Source organism: Coregonus lavaretus, assembly GCF_964263955.1.
Source record: "Coregonus lavaretus genome assembly, contig: HAP1_SCAFFOLD_3795, whole genome shotgun sequence".
NCBI classification, from domain to species: Eukaryota; Metazoa; Chordata; class Actinopteri; order Salmoniformes; family Salmonidae; genus Coregonus; species Coregonus lavaretus.
Window position 1 is genome coordinate 36031 of NW_028158661.1, and position 22090 is coordinate 58120.

Consider the following 22090-nt stretch of genomic DNA (forward strand, 5'->3'; position numbering starts at 1 on the left):
CTAGTGTTCCGACAGCAGATCTGTAGAATCAGATCACCTCTAGTGTTCCGACGGCAGCTCTGTAGAATCAGATCACCTCTAGTATTTTGGGGATTGTAGTTTGATCATTGTTCCAAGTTAAAATATTAGGCTATCCAAGTTTGAGTTGTGCTTTATTGAGGTAAAAACAGCTGAAGTATAACAGTGATTTGGGATATATTCGAATCAAATAACAATCAAATTTAAAACACTATGCGTTGAAGATGGAAGAGTTACACATTCTCAGACTCATCCAAACAAAAGCCCATGAGATGTAATAACCATCCATCCAGGATATATAGTATATATATATATATATATATAGCTATGTACAGAAGATGTTTGTACACTGTGTTCACTACTTTATCTTTGACACTTTCACATAAACTTTCAATTCAGAGACATAGAACATCTAATAAATATACTTTTAAATAAATATCAAGAGATTAAGACACATAACAGGTCATTTCACCACGTATAATAATCATCATCATCATCATCATCATCATCATCATCATCATCAGTTTTGCAGGAATCTGTTCATCTATTACATGAGGATGAGATTTCACTGTGACGTTTCCTTCACCTAGCCTGGATACCATTTGTGCTGTCATTCCACTCCTTGCCACTCATTGGCATTTGACAAGTAATGGCAAGGAGTGGAATGACAGCACAAACAGGTTTGGTATCCAGGCTAACGTTCACCCAGGATTATCAAAAATAAATCCTCTTTACTGCATATTTACAATGCTGGGAATCATATCAAAGACAAAGGGCTGTGAATCATATCAAAGACAAAGGGCTGTGAATCATATCAAAGACAAAGTGCTGTGAATCATATCAAAGACAAAGTGCTGGGAATCATATCAAAGACAAAGTGCTGTGAATCATATCAAAGACAAAGTGCTGGGAATCATATCAAAGACAAAGTTATGTCACTTCATAATGGTGTTACTGCTGTTATGTCACTTCATAATGGTGTTACTGCTGTTATGTCACTTCATAATGGTGTTACTGCTGTTATGTCACTTCATAATGGTGTTACTGCTGTTTTGTCACTTCATAATGGTGTTACTGCTGTTATGTCACTTCATAATGGTGTTACTGCTGTTTTGTCACTTCATAATGGTGTTACTGCTGTTTTGTCACTTCATAATGGTGTTACTGCTGTTATGTCACTTCATAATGGTGTTACTGCTGTTATGTCACTTCATAATGGTGTTACTGCTGTTTTGTCACTTCATAATGGTGTTACTGCTGTTTTGTCACTTCATAATGGTGTTACTGCTGTTTTGTCACTTCATAATGGTGTTACTGCTGTTATGTCACTTCATAATGGTGTTACTGCTGTTTTGTCACTTCATAATGGTGTTCCTGCTGTTATGTCACTTCATAATGGTGTTACTGCTGTTATGTCACTTCATAATGGTGTTACTGCTGTTTTGTCACTTCATAATGGTGTTACTGCTGTTTTGTCACTTCATAATGGTGTTGCTGCTGTTTTGTCACTTCATAATGGTATTACTGCTGTTTTGTCACTTCATAATGGTATTACTGCTGTTATGTCACTTCATAATGGTCTTACTGCCTGATACAGCCTCCTTAGTCAATGCTAGCATGAGGCTAATGCCCTAGGCTTCAGGACAGACCATTCCCTGTGTGTGTGGGTAAGCCTGCATGCAGCCACGTGCAGATTAATGTGTGTCTGTGGAAAACAGAGAAAGTGTTGAGGGGTGGGGTGGTCCGACAGTTAAGGACAGTTAAGGACAGGGGGGGGGTGGTCCGACAGTTAAGGACAGTTAAGGACAGGGGGGGGGGAGACTTCAGATGGGGGTGTGTCCAGACTTCAGATGGGGGTGTGTCCAGACTACAGATGGGGGTGTGTCCAGACTACAGATGGGGGTGTGTCCAGACTTCAGATGGGGGTGTGTCCAGACTTCAGATGTGGGGGTGTGTCCAGACTTCAGATGGGGGTGTGTCCAGACTTCAGATGGGGGTGTGTCCAGACTTCAGATGTGGGGGTGCCCAGACCTGGGCCAGGATCACGTGTTGACGGTGTTGGCTGCAGCCAGGAGAGCTGCAAACTGAGAATCTGGTCTCTGCATCAGGACCTCTGGACTGTCAAACTCAACCGCCTGCCAGGCGGGCACAGAACACACACACACATATCAGTTCATTTATACATCAATCTATCTCCTCTCAGTCTATCAATATTGACCAATGTTTTGTTTGTTTTGAAACGTTTTAGAAACCACTATGCCAAGACATGAAATGTTCTCTGATAAGCGTAAAGCAGGAGTGCCTTGAAATCTTTATGCTTTAGTATTTGGAATCTGTTTGAACCCCAGAGTGGGGTTCTGTGTTTGTAGCAGGTCAGTTAGCTAGTCTGTCTGTCTGTCTGTCTGTCTGTCTGTCTGTCTGTCTGCCTGCCTGCCTGCCTGCCTGTCTGCCTGCCTGTCTGTCTGTCCGTCCGTCTGCCCGCCTGTCTCTCTGCCCGCCTGTCTGTCTGCCTGCCTGTCTGTCTGCCCGCCTGTCTGTCTGTCTGTCTGTCTGTCTGTCTGTCTGTCTGTCTGTCTGCCTGTCTCTCTGTCTGTCTGTCTGTGTGCCTGTCTGTGTGCCTGTCTGTGTGTCTGTGTGTCTGTCTGTCTGTCTGTCTGTCTGTCTGTCTGTGTGCCTGTCTGCCTGCCTGTCTGTCTGTCTGTCTGTCTGTCTGTCTGTCTGTCTGTCTGTCTGTCTGTCTGCCTGCCTGTATGTCTGTCTGTCTGTCTGTCTGCCTGTCTGTCTGTCTGTCTGTCTGTCTGTCTGTCTGTCTGTCTGTCTGTCTGTCTGTCTGTCTGTCTGTCCGTCCGTCTGCCCGCCTGTCTGCCTGCCTGCCTGTCTGTCTGTCTGTCTGTCTGTCCGTCTGCCCGCCTGTCTCTCTGCCCGCCTGTCTGTCTGCCTGTCTGTCTGTCTGTCTGTCTGCCTGTCTCTCTGCCTGCCCGCCTGTCTGTCTGTCTGTCTGTCTGTCTGCCCGCCTGTCTGTCTGCCCGCCTGTCTGTCTGCCCGCCTGTCTGTCTGCCCGCCTGTCTCTCTGTCTCTCTCTCTGTCTGTCTGTCTGCCCGTCTGTCTGTCTGCCCGTCTGTCTGTCTGTCTGCCTGTCTGCCCGCCTCTCTGTCTGCCTGTCTCTCTGTCTGTCTGCCTGTCTGTCTGCCTGTCTGTGTGCCTGTCTGTGTGCCTGTCTGTCTGTCTGCCTGTCTCTCTGTCTGTCTGTCTGCCTGTCTCTCTGTCTGTCTGTCTGTCTGCCTGTCTGTCTGCCTGTCTGCCTGTCTGTCTGTCTGCCTGTCTGTCTGTCTGTCTGTCTGTCTGTCTGTCTGCCTGCCTGTCTGTCTGTCTGCCTGCCTGTCTGTGTGCCTGCCTAACTGTCTGTGTGCCTGTCTGTCTGTCTGCCTGTCTGTCTGTATGTCCGTCCGTCTCTCTGTCTGTCTGTCTGTCTGCCTGTCTGTCTGTCTGTCTGTCTGCCCGCCTGTCTGTCTGTCTGTCTGTCTGCCCGCCTGTCTCTCTGTCTGTTTGTCTGCCTGTCTCTCTGTCTGTGTGCCTGCCTGTGTGCCTGTCTGTCTGTCTGTGTGCCTGTCTACCTGTCTACCTGTGTGCCTGTCTGTCTGTCTGTGTGCCTGTCTACCTGTCTACCTGTCTGTCTGTCTGTCTGTGTGCCTGTCTGTCTGCCTGTCTGTCTGTCTGTCTGTGTGCCTGTCTGTCTGTCTGTGTGTGTGTGTATATCTTACCTTTCCAGCGTCCATGACCAGGATGCGGTCTGACTCCAGGACAGTGTTAATGCGGTGAGCGATGGTGAGCATGGTGCAGTCCTGGAAGGCCTCTCTGATGGTGTGCTGGATCAGGGAGTCTGTCTCTGAGTCGATCGACGCTGTCGCCTCATCCAACAAGATGATCTGGGAAAGAAGAGGAGAGCAGACTAACATGTCATTCAGGTTATTAGGTTACTGGGTTACTAGCTATGTAGTCCTTCCAGGTCGGGAAGAAGCTTGGAAATCCAGGCCAGGTAACTAAGTGAAATTGCGATTTTCTAATGTCAATTAGGAAGTAAATACCTGCTAATTCCTTTACCGTAAAATAAAGTGCAACGCTGATTTTCCTGGAATACAGTATGACTAGCTGTATCTACATTCTATGTGGCTGTAAAATTAGATCTTTCTGCGAGCTGACCTTGGAGTTTCGTAGCAGTGCTCTGGCCATACACATCAGCTGTCTTTCTCCTACAGAGAAGTTCTCCCCGTTCTCCACAACCTCAGACCGCAGCTTCTCAGGGAGACTGGAGATCTGAGACACACAGAGGGACGTGGCATCGTTGGTATCATCATGATAGTGATGGTCCTCATCGTCATCATCAGCAGCATCATCATCATCATATCATCATCATCATCATCATCATCATCAGCAGCAGCAGCATCATCATCATCATCAGCATCATCATCATCATCAGCATCAACATCAGCATCATCAGCAGCAGCATCATCATCATCATCAGCATTATCATCATCATCAGCAGCAGCAGCATCATCATCATCATCATCATCATCATCAGCAGCAGCATCATCATCATCATCATCATCATCAGCATCATCAGCATCATCATCATCATCATCATCATCAGCAGCATCATCATCATCATCTATACTCCTGTACGAATGCTTGTGACTTTCAACTGGGGGTTCAACACTTGAGCTGAGTCAACCAAAAGCCAGTAAACCCCGCCTTATGTAATGTTCCACATAGACGCTGTACGTACTGCTTGTTTCATGTAGGTCTTCTCCAGAGCAGACCAGACGTCCTCATCACTATAGTTGTCGAAAGGATCCAGATTATACCTGCAGCAGGGGAACAGGTCACATGTGGAGATACAGTAACACTGGCCGACAAGAGTGGCCACAACTGGTGTGAGTGACCTGGAAAAACTAGTCCTGAACCCAGTGAGATAGAGGACATTTGTAAACGGCCTGTGCTCCTGTGGATTCAAGATGCCTGCATGGTGGTCTATGGAGCCTGTGTCAACAGTTGACTGGTGTACTGTGTAGCTAGTGGTAGACTGTGATATTCCCCGTCTGTGACCGCAGTGTATTGACTGATATTACCTGACAGTGCCGATGAATAGGACCGGGTCCTGGGGGATGACCGATAGTTTACTGCGGAGGTCCTCCAGGCCGATAAGGCTGGTGTCCACCCCATCTATGAAGATCGTCCCTGCAGCTGGTTCCACCAGGCGGAACAGGGCTACTCCTAAAGAAGACTTCCCTGTTGGGTAACATATAACATCCAGGTTATATACAACACATCCAGGTTATATACAGCACATCCAGGTTATATACAGCACATCCAGGTTATATAGAAAACATCCAGGTTATATACACAACACATCCAGGTTATATAGAAAACATCCAGGTTATATACAGCACATCCAGGTTATACAGAAAACATCCAGGTTATATACACAACAAATCCATGTTATATACAGCACATCCAGGTTATATAGAAAACATCCAGGTTATATACACAGCACATCCAGGTTTTATACAGCACATCCAGGTTATATAGAAAACATCCAGGTTATATACAGCACATCCAGGTTATATAGAAAACATCCAGGTTATATACAGCACATCCAGGTTATATAGAAAACATCCAGGTTATATACACAGCACATCCAGGTTATATACAGCACATCCAGGTTATATAGAAAACATCCAGGTTATATAGAAAACATCCAGGTTATATAGAAAACATCCAGGTTATATACACAACACATCCAGGTTATATACAGCACATCCAGGTTATATAGAAAACATCCAGGTTATATAGAAAACATCCAGGTTATATAGAAAACATCCAGGTTATATAGAAAACATCCAGGTTATATACACAACACATCCAGGTTATATACACAACACATCCAGGTTATATACACAACACATCCAGGTTTTATACAACACATCCAGGTTATATAGAAAACATCCAGGTTATATAGAAAACATCCAGGTTATATAGAAAACATCCAGGTTATATAGAAAACATCCAGGTTATATACACAACACATCCAGGTTATATACACAACACATCCAGGTTATATACACAACACATCCAGGTTTTATACAACACATCCAGGTTATATACAGCACATCCAGGTTATATAGAAAACATCCAGGTTATATACAGCACATCCAGGTTATATAGAAAACATCCAGGTTATATACAACACATCCAGGTTATATAGAAAACATCCAGGTTATATACACAGCACATCCAGGTTATATACAGCACATCCAGGTTATATAGAAAACATCCAGGTTATATAGAAAACATCCAGGTTATATAGAAAACATCCAGGTTATATACACAACACATCCAGGTTATATACAGCACATCCAGGTTATATAGAAAACATCCAGGTTATATAGAAAACATCCAGGTTATATAGAAAACATCCAGGTTATATAGAAAACATCCAGGTTATATAGAAAACATCCAGGTTATATACACAACACATCAAGGTTATATACACAACACATCCAGGTTATATACAGCACATCCAGGTTATATAGAAAACATCCAGGTTATATAGAAAACATCCAGGTTATATAGAAAACATCCAGGTTATATAGAAAACATCCAGGTTATATAGAAAACATCCAGGTTATATACACAACACATCCAGGTTTTATACAACACATCCAGGTTATATACACAACACAGTTGGACTGAGGCCTTACCGGAGCCTGTTCTCCCCACGATGCCCAGCTTCTCTCTGGGCTGGATGTTGAGCTGCAGTCCGTCGAGCACGATGGGGGTGTTCTCTCTGTACCTCATTGTGTAGTCCTTAAAGGCGATGGCCCCTTTATCAGGCCAACCCTCTGGGATGAGGGCGTCTTTAACTCTCCTGGGCGCCTCAGACACACAACCCTGGAAAGGAACATTATTATAACAGTTAGAAAGCATCCGTAGATTAACGGTACAGCAACGCTTCAGACACACAACCCTGGATAGGAGAATAACAGGGTATTAAGGAAATGAAGCTGATAAGACCTTATTTCTGTAAAATAATATGTATATTTTAGTTGAAAGTCTTGACGTCTCACCTCGATGTACTCCTGCAGCCTCTCCACAGACAGGAACTTGGCCTCCAGCTCGGTAGACAGCCTTACCACGTACTGGAGCATACCTGTCAACTGGAGAACAGATCAAAAACAACAGTCAACAGACTCCTTCTGACGGCTCTTCCCTTGTAGGTTTCAATTTGGAACACTAGAGGGCAGCACTGAATAATATTGAATATTGGTAGTCCTGAAATTGTGTGTCACTGGCAGTGAAACAGTGAATAATGGTAGAGCAATAATCAACCCAACATGTAAAGGAAGCAACATGAAACAACAGAGATTCACACTACAGTTCATTAACCAAGACTCTACCTGTATGGTGTACTAGACTCTACCTGTATGGTGTATTAGACTCTACCTGTATGGTGTACTAGACTCTACATGTATGGTGTACTAGACTCTACCTGTATGGTGTATTAGACTCTACCTGTATGGTGTATTAGACTCTACCTGTATGGTGTACTAGACTCTACATGTATGGTGTACTAGACTCTACCTGTATGGTGTATTAGACTCTACCTGTATGGTGTATTAGACTCTACCTGTATGGTGTACTAGACTCTACCTGTATGGTGTACTAGACTCTACCTGTATGGTGTACTAGACTCTACCTGTATGGTGTATTAGACTCTACCTGTATGGTGTATTAGACTCTACCTGTATGGTGTACTAGACTCTACCTGTATGGTGTATTAGACTCTACCTGTATGGTGTATTAGACTCTACCTGTATGGTGTATTAGACTCTACCTGTATGGTGTACTAGACTCTACCTGTATGGTGTACTAGACTCTACCTGTATGGTGTATTAGACTCTACCTGTATGGTGTATTAGACTCTACCTGTATGGTGTACTAGACTCTACCTGTATGGTGTACGAGACTCTACCTGTATGGTGTACGAGACTCTACCTGTATGGTGTACGAGACTCTACCTGTATGGTGTACTAGACTCTACCTGTATGGTGTACTAGACGCTACCTGTATGGTGTATTAGACTCTACCTGTATGGTGTATTAGACTCTACCTGTATGGTGTATTAGACTCTACCTGTATGGTGTACTAGACTCTACCTGTATGGTGTATTAGACTCTACCTGTATGGTGTATTAGACTCTACCTGTATGGTGTACTAGACTCTACCTGTATGGTGTACTAGACTCTACCTGTATGGTGTATTAGACTCTACCTGTATGGTGTACTAGACTCTACCTGTATGGTGTACTAGACTCTACCTGTATGGTGTACTAGACTCTACCTGTATGGTGTATTAGACTCTACCTGTATGGTGTACTAGACTCTACCTGTATGGTGTATTAGACTCTACCTGTATGGTGTATTATACTCTACCTGTATGGTGTACTAGACTCTACCTGTATGGTGTATTAGACTCTACCTGTATGGTGTATTAGACTCTACCTGTATGGTGTACTAGACTCTACCTGTATGGTGTACTAGACTCTACCTGTATGGTGTATTAGACTCTACCTGTATGGTGTACTAGACTCTACCTGTATGGTGTATTAGACTCTACCTGTATGGTGTACTAGACTCTACCTGTATGGTGTACTAGACTCTACCTGTATGGTGTATTAGACTCTACCTGTATGGTGTACTAGACTCTACCTGTATGGTGTACTAGACTCTACCTGTATGGTGTATTAGACTCTACCTGTATGGTGTACTAGACTCTACCTGTATGGTGTATTAGACTCTACCTGTATGGTTTACTAGACTCTACCTGTATGGTGTATTAGACTCTACCTGTGTGGTGTACTAGACTCTACCTGTATGGTGTACTAGACTCTACCTGTATGGTGTACTAGACTCTACATGTATGGTGTACTAGACTCTACCTGTATGGTGTACTAAGGTGTACTAGACTCTACCTGTATGGTGTACTAGACTCTACCTGTATGGTGTATTAGACTCTACCTGTATGGTGTACTAGACTCTACCTGTATGGTGTACTAGTATCGACCTGTATGGTAAACTAGACTCTACCTGTATGGTGTACTAGACTCTACCTGTATGGTGTACTATACTCTACCTGTATGGTGTACTAGACTCTACCTGTATGGTGTATTAGACTCTACCTGTATGGTGTACTAGACTCTACCTGTATGGTGTATTAGACTCTACCTGTATGGTGTACTAGACTCTACCTGTATGGTGTATTAGAGTCTACCTGTGTGGTGTACTAGACTCTACCTGTATGGTGTACTAGACTCTACCTGTATGGTGTACTAGACTCTACCTGTATGGTGTACTAGACTCTACATGTATGGTGTATTAGACTCTACCTGTATGGTGTACTAAGGTGTACTAGACTCTACCTGTATGGTGTACTAGACTCTACCTGTATGGTGTATTATACACTACCTGTATGGTGTACTATACTCTACCTGTATGGTGTACTAGACTCTACCTGTATGGTGTACTAGACTCTACCTGTATGGTGTACTAGTATCGACCTGTATGGTAAACTAGACTCTACCTGTATGGTGTACTAGACTCTACCTGTATGGTGTATTAGACTCTACCTGTATGGTGTACTAGACTCTACCTGTATGGTGTACTAGACTCACCCTGTATGGTGTACTAGACTCTACCTGTATGGTGTACTAGACTCTACCTGTATGGTGTACTAGACTCTACCTGTATGGTGTACTAGACTCTACCTGTATGGTGTACTAGTATCGACCTGTATGGTAAACTAGACTCTACCTGTATGGTGTACTAGACTCTACCTGTATGGTGTACTAGACTCTACCTGTATGGTGTACTAGACTCTACCTGTATGGTGTATTAGACTCTACCTGTATGGTGTATTAGACTCTACCTGTATGGTGTACTAGACTCTACCTGTATGGTGTACTAGACTCTACCTGTATGGTGTACTAGACTCTACCTGTATGGTGTACTAGACTCTACCTGTATGGTGTACTAGACTCTACCTGTATGGTGTACTAGACTCTACCTGTATGGTGTACTAGACTCTACCTGTATGGTGTATTAGACTCTACCTGTATGGTGTATTAGACTCTACCTGTATGGTGTACTAGACTCTACCTGTATGGTGTACTAGACTCTACCTGTATGGTGTATTAGACTCTACCTGTATGGTGTACTAGACTCTACCTGTATGGTGTATTAGACTCTACCTGTATGGTGTACTAGACTCTACCTGTATGGTGTATTAGACTCTACCTGTATGGTGTATTAGACTCTACCTGTATGGTGTACTAGACTCTACCTGTATGGTGTACTAGACTACCTGTATGGTGTACTAGACTCTACCTGTATGGTGTACTAGACTCTACCTGTATGGTGTACTAGACTCTACCTGTATGGTGTACTAGACTCTACCTGTATGGTGTATTAGACTCTACCTGTATGGTGTATGACAGCGCCAGGCCCTTCATAGCAGGGCTGATGGTATCAGGAGAACTGAGCACCACGAACAGAGCCACCATCAGAGTGACTGAGGCAGACAGAAAGTCCAGCCAGAAGGACAGCCAGCGCGTCCCACAGTTAAACAACAGGAAGTGGTTGGAGTTGTTGTCGCTCATCTCCTTAAACCTGGAAAACAATCCACAACGGTGTTTACAAACCTTATTTTTTACCACTTCTTGTTGTTGTTTTTGTTTAGTTATTTCCCCAGGTAGAGGAAACCATGGTCAGACCAAGTTATTTCCCCAGGTAGAGGAAACCATGGTCAGACCAAGTTATTTCCCCAGGTAGAGGAAACCATGGTCAGACCAAGTTATTTCCCCAGGTAGAGGAAACCATGGTCAGACCAAGTTATTTCCCCAGGTAGAGGAAACCATGGTCAGACCAAGTTATTTCCCCAGGTAGAGGAAACCATTGTCAGACCAAGTTATTTCCCCAGGTAGAAGAAACCATGGTCAGACCAAGTTATTTCCCCAGGTAGAGGAAACCATGGTCAGACCAAGTTATTTCCCCAGGTAGAGGAAACCATGGTCAGACCAAGTTATTTCCCCAGGTAGTGGAAACCATGGTCAGACCAAGTTATTTCCCCAGGTAGTGGAAACCATGGTCAGACCAAGTTATTTCCCCAGGTAGTGGAAACCATGGTCAGACCAAGTTATTTCCCCAGGTAGAGGAAACCATTGTCAGACCAAGTTATTTCCCCAAGTAGAGGAAACATTGTCAGACCAAGTTATTTCCCCAGGTAGAGGAAACCATGGTCAGACCAAGTTATTTCCCCAGGTGTGGAAACCATGGTCAGACCAAGTTATTTCCCCAGTTAGAGGAAACCATGGTCAGACCAAGTTATTTCCCCAGGTAGAGGAAACCATGGTCAGACCAAGTTATTTCCCCAGGTAGAGGAAACCATGGTCAGACCAAGTTATTTCCCCAGGTGTGGAAACCATGGTCAGACCAAGTTATTTCCCCGGGTAGAGGAAACCATGGTCAGACCAAGTTATTTCCCCAGGTAGAGGAAACCATTGTCAGACCAAGTTATTTCCCCAAGTAGAGGAAACATTGTCAGACCAAGTTATTTCCCCAGGTAGAGGAAACCATGGTCAGACCAAGTTATTTCCCCAGGTGTGGAAACCATGGTCAGACCAAGTTATTTCCCCGGGTAGAGGAAACCATGGTCAGACCAAGTTATTTCCCCAGGTAGAGGAAACCATGGTCAGACCAAGTTATTTCCCCAGGTAGAGGAAACCATGGTCAGACCAAGTTATTTGGAACTGTTTCTGAGGTGTCAGCAAACTGTGTTGTTCCTTCTATCTTGTTCTAATCATGGAGTGTTCTGGTGGGTAATATGTGATATAATATGTATGTTTTAACTAGTATCGGTCTGCATTGTTGGAATGGTAATATGTGATATAATATGTATGTTGAACTGGTATCGGTCTGCATTGTTGGAATGGTAATATGTGATATAATATGTATGTTTTAACTAGTATCTGAACTTTGGCCACACAGCAACTTTGAGATGCAAATCAAATGAGCAAACACACAATCTAATCTAATTTTATCTAATCTAATCTTATTTTAACTAATTATTTGATAGTGTTCACTATTGTTTCTCGTATGGCCTGGTAGGTATGAGAGGGTATCAGTAACTCACTGCTGGAGGTACTGCTATCTCTTGTTGTAGGGTTAGGGTTAGAGTCAGGGTTAGGAGACATGTCTTACTGCTGGAGGTCCTGCTATCTCTTGTTGTAGGGTTAGGGTTAGAGTCAGGGTTAGGAGACATGTCTTACTGCTGGAGGTCATGCTATCTCTTGTTGTAGGGTTAGGGTTAGAGTCAGGGTTAGGAGACATGTCTTACTGCTGGAGGTCCTGCTATCTCTTGTTGTAGGGTTAGGGTTAGAGTCAGGGTTAGGAGACATGTCTTACTGCTGGAGGTCCTGCTATCTCTTGTTGTAGGGTTAGGGTTAGAGTCAGGGTTAGGAGACATGTCTTACTGCTGGAGGTCCTGCTATCTCTTGTTGTAGGGTTAGGGTTAGAGTCAGGGTTAGGAGACATGTCTTACTGCTGGAGGTCCTGCTATCTCTTGTTGTAGGGTTAGGGTTAGAGTCAAGGTTAGGAGACATGTCTTACTGCTGGAGGTCCTGCTATCTCTTGTTGTAGGGTTAGGGTTAGAGTCAGGGTTAGGAGACATGTCTTACTGCTGGAGGTTCTGCTCTCCCTTGTTGTAGGGTTAGGGTTAGAGTCAGGGTTAGGAGACATGTCTTACTGCTGGAGGTCCTGCTATCTCTTGTTGTAGGGTTAGGGTTAGAGTCAGGGTTAGGAGACATGTCTTACTGCTGGAGGTTCTGCTCTCCCTTGTTGTAGGGTTAGGGTTAGAGACAGGGTTAGGAGACATGTCTTACTGCTGGAGGTCCTGCTATCTCTTGTTGTAGGGTTAGGGTTAGAGACAGGGTTAGGAGACATGTCTTACTGCTGGAGGTCCTGCTCTCCCTTGTTGTAGGGTTAGGGTTAGAGTCAGGGTTAGGAGACATGTCTTACTGCTGGAGGTCCTGCTATCTCTTGTTGTAGAGTTAGGGTTAGAGTCAGGGTTAGGAGACATGTCTTACTGCTGGAGGTCCTGCTATCTCTTGTTGTAGGGTTAGGGTTAGAGTCAGGGTTAGGAGACATGTCTTACTGCTGGAGGTCCTGCTATCTCTTGTTGTAGGGTTAGGGTTAGAGTCAGGGTTAGGAGACATGTCTTACTGCTGGAGGTCCTGCTATCTCTTGTTGTAGGGTTAGGGTTAGAGTCAGGGTTAGGAGACATGTCTTACTGCTGGAGGTCCTGCTATCTCTTGTTGTAGGGTTAGGGTTAGAGTCAGGGTTAGGAGACATGTCTTACTGCTGGAGGTCCTGCTATCTCTTGTTGTAGGGTTAGGGTTAGAGTCAGGGTTAGGAGACATGTCTTACTGCTGGAGGTCCTGCTATCTCTTGTTGTAGGGTTAGGGTTAGAGTCAGGGTTAGGAGACATGTCTTACTGCTGGAGGTCCTGCTATCTCTTGTTGTAGGGTTAGGGTTAGAGTCAGGGTTAGGAGACATGTCTTACTGCTGGAGGTCCTGCTATCTCTTGTTGTAGGGTTAGGGTTAGAGTCAGGGTTAGGAGACATGTCTTACTGCTGGAGGTCCTGCTATCTCTTGTTGTAGGGTTAGGGTTAGAGTCAGGGTTAGGAGACATGTCTTACTGCTGGAGGTCCTCCTATCTCTTGTTGTAGAGTTAGGGTTAGAGTCAGGGTTAGGAGACATGTCTTACTGCTGGAGGTCCTGCTATCTCTTGTTGTAGGGTTAGGGTTAGAGTCGGGGTTAGGAGACATGTCTTACTGCTGGAGGTCATGCTATCTCTTGTTGTAGGGTTAGGGTTAGAGTCAGGGTTAGGAGACATGTCTTACTGCTGGAGGTCCTGCTATCTCTTGTTGTAGGGTTAGGGTTAGAGTCAGGGTTAGAAGACATGTCTTACTGCTGGATACACTGCTATCTCTTGTTGTAGGGTTAGGGTTAGAGTCAGGGTTAGGAGACATGTCTTACTGCTGGAGGTCCTGCTATCTCTTGTTGTAGGGTTAGGGTTAGAGTCAGGGTTAGGAGACATGTCTTACTGCTGGAGGTCCTGCTATCTCTTGTTGTAGGGTTAGGGTTAGAGTCAGGGTTAGGAGACATGTCTTACTGCTGGAGGTACTGCTCTCCCTTGTTGTATGCGTGGATGGTGCTGAGGCCCTGGATGGTGGAAGTGGTCAGGGAGATCCAGGGGGAACGACTCACATTCTCCATCCTCTTCATCTCTCTGATGCTCCTCTGGAATATACTGTGGAGACAACACGCAGGACTCAGAACACAACATACAACATACTTAGAACACACTGCAGAACACACCACGCAGGACTCAGAACACAACCACAACATACTTAGAACACACTGCAGAACACACCACGCAGGACTCAGAACACAACCACAACATACTTAGAACACACTGCAGAACACACCACGCAGGACTCAGAACACAACATACAACATACTTAGAACACACTGCAGAACACACCACACAGGACTCAGAACACAACCACAACATACTTAGAACACACTGCAGAACACACCACGCAGGACTCAGAGAGCTCTGGGAGTGTGGTGCCAGAAAAATAACTTCTCACTCAACATCAACAAAATGAAGGAGCTGATCGTGGACTTCAGGAATCAGCAGAGGGAGCACGCCCCTATCCACATCGACGGGACCGCAGTGGAGAAGGTGGAAAGCTTCAAGTTCCTCGGAGTACACATCACCGACAAACTGAAGGCTGAAGAAATTTGGCTTGGCACCTAAAACCCTCAAACTTTTACAGATGCACAATTGAGAGCATCCTGTCGGGCTGTATCACCGCCTGGTATGGCAACTGCACCGCCTGCAACCACAGGGCTCTCCAGAGGGTGATGCAGGCCGGCCGAACACATCACTGGGGGAAAACTACCAGCCCTCCAGGACACCTACAGCACCCGATGTCACAGGAAGGCCAAAAAGATCATCAAGGACATCAACCACCCGAGCCACTGCCTGTTCACCCCGCTATCATCCAGAAGGCGAGGTCAGTACAGGTGCATCAAAGCTGAAAAACAGCTTCTATCTCAAGGCCATCAGACTGTTAAATAGCCATCACTAGCACATTAGAGGCTGCTGCCTATATACATAGATTAGAAATCACTGTTTACATATCTTGCATTACTCATCTCATATGTATATACTGTATTCTATACTATTCTACTGTATCTTAGTCCATGCCGCTCTGACACTGCTCATCCATATATTTATTTATATATTCTTAATTCCGTTGCTTTACTTAGATTTGTGTGTATTGGGTATATGTTGTGAAATTGTTAGATATTACTTGTTAGATATTACTGCACTGTCGGAGCTAGAAACACAAGCATTTCGCTACACCGCTATAACATCTGCTAAACAAACCACACAGGACTCGGAAACACACCCCACAGGACTCGGAAACACACCCCACAGGACTCGGAACACACCCCACAGGACTCGGAACACACCCCACAGGACTCGGAACACACCCCACAGGACTCGGAACACACCCCACAGGACTCGGAAACACACCCCACAGGACTCGGAAACACACCCCACAGGACTCGGAACACACCCCACAGGACACGGAACACACCCCACAGGACTCGGAACACACCCCACAGGACTCGGAACACACCCCACAGGACTCAGAACACACCCCACAGGACACGGAACACACCCCACAGGACTCGGAACACACCCCACAGGACTCGGAACACACCCCACAGGACTCGGAACACACCCCACAGGACTCGGAAACACACCCCACAGGACTCGGAACACACCCCACAGGACTCGGAACACACCCCACAGGACTCGGAAACACACCCCACAGGAGATGACTTGGAGTACAGTGCAGCTTGGACCACATGCTGTACACGGATACGGAACATCAATTGTAACAGACGACAGATGACCAATAGCAGTGAAGACAACAACAGTAAGGACAATGATAATGAAGATTATGAAGTTCATGCTCATTAAATTTCTTTCTCATCAGATAACAAATGATACTGTTTTGATGGATTTATCTGCTTTTGTGACGTGTATTTTAAGTGTTGAGGGTGTTCGCTCATTTTTGCTAAAGAAATATTCTCATTAGAGTAAGTCACCCTGGGTAAGAGCGTCGGCCAAATGAGCGAACTCTAAATGTAAAGATGCTGGTTGACTCACTAGAGTATGAGCGTGAAGATGGCCCCCAGCAGCGTGATGGCGATGAGCAGCGGAGGGAACACGGCTGTGATGGTGACGATGGTGTAGGTGACCATCAGGCAGAACTGCAGGAAGTTCTCCATGTTGAAGGGCAGCATGGTGTCCACCTCATCCTGGTCCTTGGAGAAGCGGTTCACCATGCGGCCCGTCGGGGTGGTGTCAAAGAAACTCATGGGGCTGCTCAGGATCTAAAACACACACGGGACACAGGGGGATAGGGTTAGGGTTATGGGAGGGCTGATGAAACACAGGCAGGACACAGGGGGGTAGGGTTAGGGTTATGGGAGGGCTGATGAAACACAGGCAGGACACAGGGGGTTAGGGTTATGGGAGGGCTGATGAAACACAGGCAGGACACAGGGGGTTAGGGTTATGGGAGGGCTGATGAAACACAGGCAGGACACAGGGGGGTAGGGTTAGGGTTATGGGAGGGCTGATGAAACACAGGCAGGACACAGGGGGGTAGGGTTAGGGTTATGGGAGGGCTGATGAAACACAGGCAGGACACAGGGGGGTAGGGTTAGGGTTATGGGAGGGCTGATGAAACACAGGCAGGACACAGGGGGGTAGGGTTAGGGTTATGTTTTCAGGGACACATCAATGAGAACGCTACTGTAAGATCTTCATTACATCTATCTTCTGAGACCTATCCACTGCTACAATGTAAAGTAACATGACTCACGGGTTTGGCCAAGGTCTGAAACCCAGACAGGACACAGGGTTTTCAAGGTTATTTATATCCCACAGTGAAGGTAGAACACTAATAATACTGTCTCCCAGCTATTTGTTGTGGAACGAGACAGGGATGTCCCCTCTCCCCTCTCCTTTTCAAGATTCAAGGCTATGGAATTCCTCTTCTATGGGTTTATCATCCCACATTGTCCCTCTCCCCTGTCCTTTTCAATATGACTGACAGCAGTGATGTTGTAGTGTAGTGTGATTGGTAACATTGGCGTTGTGTGCAGTTACGTTTCTGAACATGGTGTCGTGTAGCTTGGAGGATGCGTGAAGCGTGACTTTGGTGAAAGAGTAGCCCTTGATGAAGCTGAACACCAGCATGGCCACCACCACCAGGCCGTAAACCATCTGGTAGAAGCTCAGGTCAGGGTTCAGGGAGATGTTCCCTGCGTCGGACATCGACACGTTCGCTGTCTGAAATCACACGTTAAAGAGACCGTAGTTAATATATGGCTTTGTTACTTAGTAGGGTACTAAGAATGTTTTAACGAGCCTATAAAAAACAGATGCAGCATGTTTTGTTAAATGTTTTACTTGTGCTAGCCACAGATGTCATCTCATCTGCTAAAAGAGAGAAAAGTCTATGACTAGGGTGGCTGGAGTCTTTGACAATTTTGAGTGCCTTGGCCTCTGACCGCAAGGCACTACAGAGGGTAGTGCGTACGGCCCAGTACATCACTGGGGCAAAGCTCCCTGCCATCCAGGACCTCTATACCAGGCGGTGTCAGAGGAAGGCCCTCAAAATTGTCAAAGACTCCAGCCACCCTAGTCATAGACTTTTCTCTCTGCTACCGCACGGCAAGCGGTACCGGAGTGCCAAGTCTAGGTCCAAAAGACTTCTCAACAGCTTCTACCCCCAAGCCATAAGACTCCTGAACAGCTAATCATGGCTACCCGGACTATTTGCACTGCCCCCCCACCCCATCCTTTTTACGCTGCTGCTACTCTGTTAAGTATTTATGCATAGTCACTTTAACTCTACCCACATGTACATATTACCTCAACTACCTCAACTAGCCGGTGCCCCCGCACATTGACTATGCAACGGTACCCCCCTGTATATATAGCCTCCCTACTGTCACTTTATTTTACTGTATATATAGCCTCCCTACTGTCACTTTATTTTACTTCTGCTCTTTTTTTCTCAACACTTTTTTGTTGTTGTTTTATTCTTACTTTTTTGTTTAAAATAAATGCACTGTTGGTTAAGGGCTGTAAGTAAGCATTTCACTGTAATGTCTGCACCTGTTGTATTCGGCGCATGTGACCAATAAAATTTGATTTGATTTGATTTGATTTGATTTGATAAAATAGGAACGACAAACTGTTGATGCAATTGACCCTTTGCTAAGCACAGCCCCAGAATTTTGGGCAACCAATCGCAGCGCTCCAATGGATAGCAACTGCCGTTGAGTCCGACACCTCGGACAAGCTCACATTTCAAACACCATGAAAGCCAGTGAGGGCAATGGCAAAAACTGAGTTTTCTTCAAAAACATAAATTGTTTAAATGGCTAAATAATGTAACAGTGCACCAGTGGGTACTTGATACCGTGATTCCTGAAATGCAGAGCCTGTTGATGGAGGATTGTTTGGTAGCTCAGCTGGTTAGCTAGCTCTCAGTCTCATTGACCACCAAACGTTGCTAACGCTAGCTAGCCACTCAATATCATTTGTTTTCACGAAATGCATGTTAGCAAGGCTAAGTTAGCCATGTTATGAATACAACTCCCATCTGCTGTCATAAGGATACGATTTGAGAGCGCTAGTTAGCTCCAACAGTGGTTGTAGCTCTGGCTGCTTGCTGACAGTGAATTCAGAGCCATTCAGTGGCTAGCCAGACTACAAACATCATTTTACCAGGTTCCCGTGAAGCAATTGTAATACCAGTCCATCACAACATACCCACGTGTCTTCTGATTAGCAAGGGGTCGTCTGTGTTCTATTTCATTGTGTATAAAAAAAAAAACATCATCATTATTGTAAGGGGATTTCGCCAGTGGTTTGAGTGATGAATTGGGCTTCCAGGGAAAATGTCAGCGGTTGCAACAGTAACCAAGGGGGGCGGGGCTTAGCGAAGGGTCAACTGCAGTAGACTTACCCCTGATCCCTGCTCCAGCCAGTAGCTGAGCCACCAGTTGCTGAAGGCAGTGGTCCCCACCAGGCAGATGAAGATGATGATGATGAGAGACAGCAGTATGTACCCTGGAGACCAGAGACACCAGAGGACACACCAGAGGAGACACCAGAGGAGACACCAGAGGAGACACCAGAGGAGAGACCGGAGGAGAGACCAGAGGAGAGACCAGAGACACCAGAGGAGAGACCAGAGGAGAGATCAGAGGAGACACCAAAGGAGAGATGGGAGATCAGAGGAGACACCAGAGGAGAGAGGAGAGACCAGAGGAGAGAGAAGAGACCAGAGGAGAGACCAGAGGAGAAACCAGAGGAGAGACCAGAGGAGAGACCAGAGGAGAAACCAGAGGAGAGACCAGAGGAGAGACCAGAGGAGAGACCAGAGACACCAGAGAGACCAGAGGAGAGCGTAGAAGAGAGACCAGAGAAGAGACCACAGCAGAGAGTAGAGACCATAAGAGACCAGAGGAGACACCAGAGGAGAAACCAGAGGAGAGACCAGATGAGACACCAGCAGAAAGACCAGAGAAGAGACCAGAGGAGAGAGGAGAGACCATAAGAGAGACCAGAGGAGACACCAGAGGAGAGCCCAGAGGAGAGACCAGAGGAGACACCAGAGGAGACACCAGAGGAGACACCAGAGGAGAAACCAGAGGAGAGAAGAGAGACCGGAGTAGAGAGGACAGGAGACACCAGAGGAGAGACCAGAGGAGACACCAGAGGAGAAACCAGAGGAGAGAAGAGAGACCGGAGTAGAGAGGACAGGAGACACCAGAGGAGAGACCAGAGAAGAGCCCAGAGAAGAGACCAGAGAAGAGAGTAGAGACCATAAGAGAGACCAGAGGAGACACCAGAGGAGAAACCAGAGGAGAGACCAGAGGAGACACCAGCAGAAAGACCAGAGAAGAGACCAGAGGAGAGAGGAGAGACCATAAGAGAGACCAGAGGAGACACCAGAGGAGAGCCCAGAGGAGACACCAGAGGAGAGACCAGAGGAGACACCAGAGGAGAAACCAGAGGAGAGAAGAGAGATCAGAGTAGAGAGAACATGAGACACCAGAGGAGAGACCAGAGAAGAGCCCAGAGAAGAGACCAGAGAAGAGACCAGAGGAGAGACGAGAGACCAGAAGAGAGACCAGAGGAGAGACCAGAGTAGAGACCAGAGGAGAGACCAGAGGAGGGGGGAGAGATCAGAGGAGAGAGAGATCAGAGGAGAGAGAGAACAGAGGAGAGACCAGAGGAGACACCAGAAGAGAAACCAGAGGAGAGAGGAAAGGAGAGACCAGAGGAGAGAGGAAAGGAGAGACCAGAGGAGAGACCAGAGGAGAGACCAGAGGAGAGACCAGAGGGAAGACCAGAGGAGAGACCAGAGGAGAGAGGAGAGACCAGAGGGAAGACCAGAGGTGAGAAGAGAGACCAGAGTGACGAGATGAGACTGGATTCAGCATGACTCAACATAACCCACACTATACCGCTACAACGTTGGAGTCAAGTGAAAGGTTCATGATTTGCTTAGGTCTGAGTATCACTGCTTCACTAGGTGTGAGGAGTAAGGCTGATTGGCTGAGGTGAATGAGGTGTGTTCTAACCTCCTGCAGCTTTGCAGTACTGGTGGTAGGACCTCCAGGTAACAGAACCCTCCTGAGAACCCTCCTGGGTCACCAGCTGGTCCTTAGACTCTACCAGACAGCAACAACAACAAATATCAACAGCCATCATCAACAACAACAGCAACAACAACAAACATAATAAACAACAAACAATAAACAACAACAAACATAACAAACAACAACAACAACCAACATAATAAACAACAACAACAACCACCAACATAATAAACAACAACAACAACCACCAACATAATAAACAACAACAGCAAACATAATAAACAACAACAAACATCATGTTGATGGAATTCATTGATTTGATCATTTAAAATGCCACACAGTGTACAGCCATAACACTCTTTGGAGGATTGGAATGTGAAGGAATGGAGGAGTTGGCAAAATGACCGTTGACGTCACGTGACACCGATTCCCTTCCTCCCAACTCTTCTGGCTTCTCATCAGACATGTCAAAAGCTGTGGAAAGACATGGACAGAAATCCCACTAATTAAACACAACAGACCTTTTAATGCAGAGCTACATGTAAGGCAGTGACGTATCAAACAAGACACTTGAACAAACCTTTGTTTCCGATACCATTACATACAGTATGTGAGAGCACCGTTTTTGTCTTCAATGTGAAATATATGTTAAGATATGTACGGACGTGTGTCTTATTACACCTGGGTTTTCTATTCCATTTCCCCTGTGATCGTCCAGGTCCTCCCCCTTCATGTCGATGGGGTGTGGTTGTACCGGCTCCTCCTCAGTTTGTTCCTAACATACAAGATTAGGTGATACATTTTAATAATGTGTAAGAAATATTTTTTGTTGTCTCTCGGTGTCTTGCCAATACAGTACGAGACTCCGTATTTGATGTTTTGTGTGGACCCAGGAATAGAAGCTGCTGCATGTGCAACAGCTAATGGGGATCCTAAAGAGTCAGTGATACATGATATCTAGACTGGACATAGCCCCCTCCAGGTGTACTGATCCTAATAAACTAAAGAGTCAGTGATACATGATATCTAGACTGGACATAGCCCCCTCCAGGTGTACTGATCCTTATAAACTAAACTAAAGAGTCAGTGATACATGATATCTAGACTGGACATAGCCCCCTCCAGGTGTACTGATCCTAATAAACTAAAGAGTCAGTGATACATGATATCTAGACTGGACATAGCCCCCT

The 22090-nt window shown here is 45.7% G+C and overlaps 1 protein-coding gene and 2 long non-coding RNA genes across 3 annotated transcripts; all 3 read right to left on the reverse strand.

Annotated features, from left to right (window-relative positions):
- Nucleotides 1-135: 135 nt before the first annotated feature.
- On the reverse strand, nucleotides 136-21675 carry LOC311123705 (ATP-binding cassette sub-family C member 12-like; the record flags this gene model as incomplete). Its single annotated transcript, XM_084197947.1, has 15 exons — nucleotides 136-2153; nucleotides 3780-3944; nucleotides 4219-4332; nucleotides 4802-4880; nucleotides 5145-5304; nucleotides 6777-6966; nucleotides 7143-7232; nucleotides 10550-10739; nucleotides 14302-14439; nucleotides 16381-16607; nucleotides 17389-17571; nucleotides 19259-19362; nucleotides 20883-20972; nucleotides 21306-21374; nucleotides 21582-21675. Coding segments are annotated over 15 exons (1986 nt in total), but the record flags the coding sequence as incomplete, so codon positions are not given.
- On the reverse strand, nucleotides 7642-8990 carry LOC311123706. Its single transcript, XR_014612630.1, has 4 exons — nucleotides 8945-8990; nucleotides 8531-8852; nucleotides 8140-8484; nucleotides 7642-7978 (listed from the first exon to the last, which is right to left on the reverse strand). It is a non-coding gene; the product is annotated as an uncharacterized lncRNA (long non-coding RNA).
- On the reverse strand, nucleotides 9059-9835 carry LOC311123707. Its single transcript, XR_014612631.1, has 4 exons — nucleotides 9770-9835; nucleotides 9655-9723; nucleotides 9208-9322; nucleotides 9059-9115 (listed from the first exon to the last, which is right to left on the reverse strand). It is a non-coding gene; the product is annotated as an uncharacterized lncRNA (long non-coding RNA).
- Nucleotides 21676-22090: the final 415 nt, after the last annotated feature.